Source organism: Onychomys torridus, unplaced genomic scaffold (genome assembly GCF_903995425.1).
Source record: "Onychomys torridus unplaced genomic scaffold, mOncTor1.1, whole genome shotgun sequence".
Taxonomy (NCBI): Eukaryota; Metazoa; Chordata; class Mammalia; order Rodentia; family Cricetidae; genus Onychomys; species Onychomys torridus.
In genome coordinates this window covers 17,501-24,230 of record NW_023411512.1, presented here as the reverse complement: position 1 = coordinate 24,230, position 6,730 = coordinate 17,501, and the positions used below count along the sequence as shown (strand labels likewise).

General features: G+C 40.5%; 1 protein-coding gene across 1 annotated transcript in view; it reads left to right on the top strand.

Moving 5' to 3' along the window:
- Positions 1-618: 618 nt before the first annotated feature.
- LOC118575184 (cytochrome P450 3A11-like) overlaps positions 619-6,730 on the top strand; it is a gene marked incomplete at its 3' end in the record, with an annotated part of 22,311 nt that continues 16,199 nt past the window's right edge. Inside the window, exon 1 of the mRNA XM_036175840.1 lies at positions 619-689. Coding sequence (XP_036031733.1) covers positions 619-689 — 71 coding nt within the window. The remainder of the gene's footprint in view (positions 690-6,730) is intronic.

Here is a 6,730-nt window from a genome sequence, read left to right as displayed (position 1 = left end):
GCTCAGGACAGTATTACAGTCTAGTAAAGGGTATATAGGAAGACCCTCAGTGGTGGGCTAGGGGGAAGGAGTCACATGTGTGGGAGTCATACCTTGGAAGAAGTGACTTTATTTGTTAGTGGCACAGGTGAGGACAGGTTCTAACAGATTGCTATTATTTTGCCGAGTTGAGTTGTCAAAAACGACAAATGTCTTTCAGGGAGGGACACTGACATTCTGTAAAGGTCTATGTCCAGATAGCACAATTCTTGCTTCATTTCAGTTTTGAATGAAGAGAACTATGATGAGTGGGCATTTCATGTCAATGAATTTGTTTAATATCTGAAAAAGGAAGAACTTGTAGTCTTCCTGAAATAACTACAATGTTTACTGATCCACACAGAATGTTAGCTCAGTAGACATCAAAACAGGTGATGCATGAACTTTCTAATCTGCCAAAGTTAAGAGAATACCAAAGTCCAGGTTGCTGGAGCCCTGTCCCCACCATCTTCCCAGGGTATAAACATTGCAGGCTGCATATACTTCAGCACTGTTGGGCAGAAGGGAAGCCCTGTAAAGGGTGGCACACACAGCTTGAGGGAGAACACAGAGGGGTAAATTGCTGACAGAGTAGCCACAATGGACCTGACTTCAGTTCTCTCCTTGGAAACCTGGGTCCTCCTGGCAATCAGTCTGGTGCTTCTATACCGGTGAGTAACTACCAAAGATCCTCCCCCCCCCATGTCCTTGGGATTAGGCTAATACTTAGAACTATATTCTGATACTGTCTGGAACGTCAAAAGTAGTATCAGAAGCAGGGCCTGGAGAGATGACTCAGTGGTTAAGAGTCCCCTTCTAGAGGACCCAGGTTTGAATCCTGCCATCCACCTGTGGCTCACAATTGTCTGTAATTACAGTTGCAGGTGATCTGATACCCTCCATGGGTGCTAAAATAAAACCTTAGAAAGAGAGCAGAGTTGAAATTAACTCTTGTAAAAACATTTTAAATTACATGTTTTCATTTATTGGTGTTAGGGGCACATGAGACAGTGTGTGTGTTCGTGTCTGTGTGTATATGTGAGTATCAAAAGATAACTTTGGGGAGTCAGTTCTCTTCTATCATGTGGCTCCTGGGGGTCAAACTCAGATTATCAACATTGGCAGCCAGTGCCTTTACCTGTGGAGTCATCTTGAATAACCAAAATAAAGTGACAAATGAGTTCATTTTGCATTTTCTCAGCATAAAATGGGATCAAACCAGAGCCTGTATGTGCTAGTAAGGCACGCCACAACTGAACTATAGCCCAGGTATACTAACTCTTTTTTTAATAAATAATTTTTTCTTTATTATTATGTGTTTTAAATTTTACACATCAGCCATGGGTTCCCCTGTCCTCCCCTCTCCCGCCCCCAGCCCAGCCTTCCCCCCAGCCCCTCCCCACCACTCCCATGTCCTCCAGGATCAAGGCACCCCTGGGGATTCATTTAAACCTGGTGGATTCAGGACAGGCAGGTCCTGTCACCTCCTTCCAGACTGAGCATGTGTCCCTGTGTAAGCCCAAGGTTCCAAACAGCCAGCTCATGCACCAAGGACAGATCCTGGTCCCACAGCCGGGAGCCCCCAAAGCAGATCAAGCTATCCAATTGCCTCACTTATCCAGAGGGCCTGATCTAGCTGGGGGCTCCACAGCCTTTGGTTCATAATTCATGTGCTTCCATTCGATTGGCTGTTTGTCCCTGTGCTTTTTCCAATCTTGGTTTCAACAATTCACGCTCTTGCAGACACTCCCCTTTCTTGACAGTTGGACATCTGGAGCTCCACCTGGGGCCTGGCTGAGTATCTCTGCATCCACTTCCATCAGTTACTGGATGAGAGTTCCAAGATGACTGTTAGTGTGGTTGGCCATCTGATCACCAGACTAGGTCAGATCAGGCTTTCTTTCAACCATTGCCAGCAGACTACAGAGGATATATCATTATGGATTTCTGGGGACCTCTCGAGCACTATGCCTATTCCTGGTCTCATACGGTCTTCATTTATCCTGGTCTGTTATTCCTCATTCTCCCTTTCTGTTCTTGATCCAGCTGGCATCTCCTGCTCCCCTAAGCTTTCTTTCCCTCAAACCTTGCCCTTCATTACTCCCACTGTCATTCAGGTTGTTCATGTAGATCTCATCCATTTCTCTGTCATTGGGTGATCCTTGGGTCTTTCCTAGGGTCCCATTTTCTAGGTAGCCTCCCTGGAGTTGTGTAGCAGTCTAGTCATCTTTGTTTTACATCTAGTATCCTCCTATGAGTGAGTACATACCATGTTTGTCCTTCTGAGTCTGGGTTACCTCACTCAGGATGATTTTTTCTAGATCCATCCATTTGCCTGCAAACCTCATGATGTCATTGTTTTTCTCTGCTGAGTAGTATTCCATTGTGTATATGTACCATATTTTCTTTATCCATTCTTCAGTTGAAGGGCATCTGGGTTGTTTCCAGGTTCTGGCTATTACAAACAATGCTGATACAAACATAGCTGAGCAAATGCCCTTGTGGTATGATTGAGCATTCCTTGGGTATATGCCCAAGAGTGCTATAGGTGTGTCTTGGGGGAGATGGATTTCCAATTTTCTAAGGAAGTGCCATATTGATTTCCAAAGTGGCTGTACAAGCTTGCATTCCCACCAGTAGTGGAGGAGAGTTCCCCTTGCTCCACATCCTCTCCAGCATAAGCTGTCTTCTGTGCTTTTGATCTTAGCCATTCTGACAGGTGTAAGGTGGTATCTCAGAGTTGTTTTGATTTGCATTTCCCAGATAATTAGGGATGTTGAGCAATTCCTTAAATGTCTTTCAGCCATTTGAACTTCCTCTGTTGAGAATTCTCTGTTTAGTTCTATAGCCCATTTCTTAATTGGACTGTTGGGCATTTTGATGTCTAATTTCTGGAGTTCTTTATATATTCTGGATATCAGCCCTCTGTCAGAAGTGGTGTTGGTGAAGACCTTTTCCCATTCTGTAGGATGTCACTTTGTTTTGTTGACCGTGTCTTTGCTCTACAAAAGCTTCTCAGTTTCAGCAGGCCCCATTGACTGATTGTTTCTCTCAATGTCTGTGCTACTGGTGTTATATTTAGAAAGTGATCTCCGGTGCCAATGCGTTCAAGAGTACTTCCTACTTTCTCTACTATCAGGTTCAGAGTAGCTGGATTTAAGTTGAGGTCTTTGATCCACTAGGATTTAAGTTTTGTGCATGGTGACAGATATGGATCTATTTGAAGCCTTCTACACATTGACATCCAGTTATGCCAGCACCATTTGTTGAAGATGCTTTCTTTTTTCCACTGTACATTTTTGGCTTCTTGGTCAAAAATTATATGTTCATAGGTGTGCGGGTTAATGACAGGGTCTTTAATTCTATTCGATTGGTCTACATGTTGGTTTTTATGCCAGTACCAAGCTATTTTTATTACAGTAGCTCTATAGTAGAGCTTGAGGTCGGGGATTGTGATGCCTCCAGAGGTTGTTTTATTGTACAGGATTCTTTTGGCTATCCTGGGTTTTTTGTTTTTCCATATGAAGTTGAGTATTATTCTTTCCAGATCTATGAAGAATTGTGTTGGTAATTTGATGGGGATTGCGTTGAATCTGTAGATTGCTTTTGGTAAGATTGCCAGTTTTAGTATGTTACTCCTGCCTATCCATGAGCATGGGAGATCTTTCCATTTTCTGACATCTTCTTCAATTTATTTTTTCAGGGACTTAAAGTTCTTGTCATATAGGTCCTTCACATGCTTAGTTAGAGTAACCCTAAGGTATTTTATAACATTTGTGGCTATTGTAAAGGGTGATGTATCTCTGATTTCCTTCTCAGCCTGTTTGTCTACTGTATATAGAAGGGCTTCTGATTTTTTTGAGTTGATCTTGTATCCTGCAATGTTGCTGAACGTTTTTATTAGCTGTATCAGTTCCTTGGTTGAATTTTTGGGGTCACTCATGTATACTAACATGTCATCTGCAAATAGGGAGAGCTTGACTTCTTCCTTTCCAATTTGTATCCCCTTAATCTCTTTATGTTGTCTTATAGCTCTGGCTAGAACTTCAAGTACTATATTGAATAAGTAGGGGGAGAGGGGACAGCCTTGCCTTGTTCCTGATTTTAGTGGTATTGCTTTGAGTTTCTCTCCATTTAATTTGATGTTGGCTGTTGGCTTGCTGTAGATTGCCTTTATTATGTTTAGGTATGTTCCCTGTATTCCTGATCACTCCAAGACCTTTATCATGAAGGGGTGTTGGATTTTGTCAAATGCCTTTTCTGTATCTAGTAAGATAATCATGTGGCTTTTTTCCTTGAGTTTGTTTATAAGGTGTATTACATTGACAGACTTTCGTATGTTGAACCACCCTTGCATCCCTGGGATGAAGCGTACTTGATCATGGCGGATAATTGTTTTGATGTGTTCTTGGAGTCTGTTTGTCAGAATTTTATTGAGTATTTTTGCATCAATGTTCATGAGGGAGATCGGTCTGTAGTTCTCTTTCTGTGCTGCATGTTTGTTTGGTTTGGGAATCAGGGTAATTGTAGCCTTATAGAAGGAGTTTGGTAATATGCCTTCTGCTTCTATTGTGTGGAACAATTTAAAGAGTATTGGTATTAAGTCTTCTTTGACGATCTGGTAGAATTCTGCAGTGAAATCATCAGGTCCAGGGATTTTTTTGGTTGGGAGACTTTTAAGGACTGATTCTGTTTCCTTAGGGGTTATTGGACTATTTAAATGTTTTATCTGGTCTTGATTTAACTTAGGTATGTGGTACCTATCCAGAAAATTATCCATTTCTTTTAGATTTTCCAGTTTTGTGGAGTAGAGGTTTTTGAAGTATGACCTGATGATTCTCTGGATTTCCTCATTGTCTGTTGTTATGTCCCCCTTTTCATTTCTGATTTTGTTAATTTGGATGCTCTCCCTCTGTCTTTTGGTTAGTTTGGATAAGGGCTTGTCTATCTTGTTGATCTTCTCAAAGAACCAACTCTTTGTTTCATTAATCCTTTGTATTATTCTCTTTATTTCTGTTTTATTGATTTCAGCTCTCAATTTGATAATTTCCTGGTGTCTGTTCCTCCTGGGAGACTTTGCTTCTTCCTGTTCAAGGGCTTTCAGGTGTGCTGTCAAGTCACTAGTGTAAGATTTCTCCAGCTTCTTTATGTGGACATTCAGTGCTATGAATTTCCCTCTTAGCACTGCTTTCATAGTATCCCATAAGTTTGGGTATGTGGTGTATTCATTTTCATTGATCTCTAGTAAGTCATTAATTTCTTTCTTTCTTTATTCCTTAACCCATTGGTGATTCAGTTGAGCATTATTCAGTTTCCATGAAATTTTAGGATTTCTGTCGTTTTTTTTTTTTGTTGAAATCTAACTTTAAAACATGGTGGTCTGATAGAACACAGTGGGTTATTCCAATTGTTTTCTATCTGTTCAGATTTGCTTTGTGGCCAAGTATGTGGCTGATTTTAGAGAAGGTTCCATGGGGTGCTGAGAAGAAGGTATATTCTTTTTTGTTTGGGTGGAATATTCTGTAGATATCGATTAAGTCCATTTGTGCCATAACATCAGTTAAGTCCATTATGTCTCTGTTAAGTTTCAATTTGGCTGATTTGTCCAGAGGTGAAAGTGGGGTGTTGAAGTCTCCCACTATTAATGTGTGGGGTTTTATATGTGATTTAAGCTTTAGTAATATTTCTTTTACATATGTGGGTACCCTTGTGTTTGGGGCATAAATGTTCAGAATTGAAACATCATCTTGGTGGATCTTTCCTGGGATGAGTATGTAATGTCTTTAATCATGTCTTTTGATTGATTTTAGTTTGAAGAATATTTTGCTGGATATTAGGATGGCTACACCAGCTTGCTTCTTAAGACCATTTGATTGGAAAGTCTTTTCCCAGCCTTTTATTCTTAGGAGGTGTCTGTCTTTGAATTTGAGGTGTGTTTCTTGCATGCAGCAGAAAGTTGGGTCCTGTTTTCATATCCATTCTGTTAGTCTTTTTATAGGTGAATTAAGTCCATTGATATTAAGGGATATTACTGACCAGTGATTGTTCATTACTGTTGTCATTTTTATTTCTTGGTGGTAGTGTGTGTGTACTTCTCTTCTTTCGGATTTACTGCTGTGGTGTTATCTATTGCCTGTGTTTTCATGGGTGTATCTGCCTTCCTTAGGTTGGAATTTTCCTTCTAGTGCTTTCTGTAGGGCTGGGTTTGTGGATAAGTATTGTTTAAATCTGGTTTTGTCTTGGAAGTTCTTGTTCACTCCATCTATGATGACTGAAAGTTTTGCTGGGTATATTAGTCTAGGCTGGCATCCATGGTCTCTTAGTGTCTGCATTATATCTGTCCAGGTCCTTCTGGCTTTCAAAGTCTCCATTGAGAAATTGGGTGTTATTCTGATGTGTTTGCCTTTATAAGTCACTTGTCCTTTTTCCTTTGCTGCCCTTAATATTCTTTCTTTATTCTGTACCTTTAGTTGTTTAATTATTATGTTGCGAGGGGACTTTTTTGAGGGGTCTAGTCTGTTTGGTGTTCTATAGGCTTCTTGTATCTTCATAGGCATTTCCTTCTTTAAGTTGGGAAAGTTTTCTTCTATGATCTTGTTAAATATATTTTCTGTGCCTTTGAGTTGGTATTCTTCTCCTTCCTCTATCCCTATTATTCAAAGGTTTGGTCTTTTCATGGTGTCCCAAATTTCTTGGACATTTTGGGTCAAGA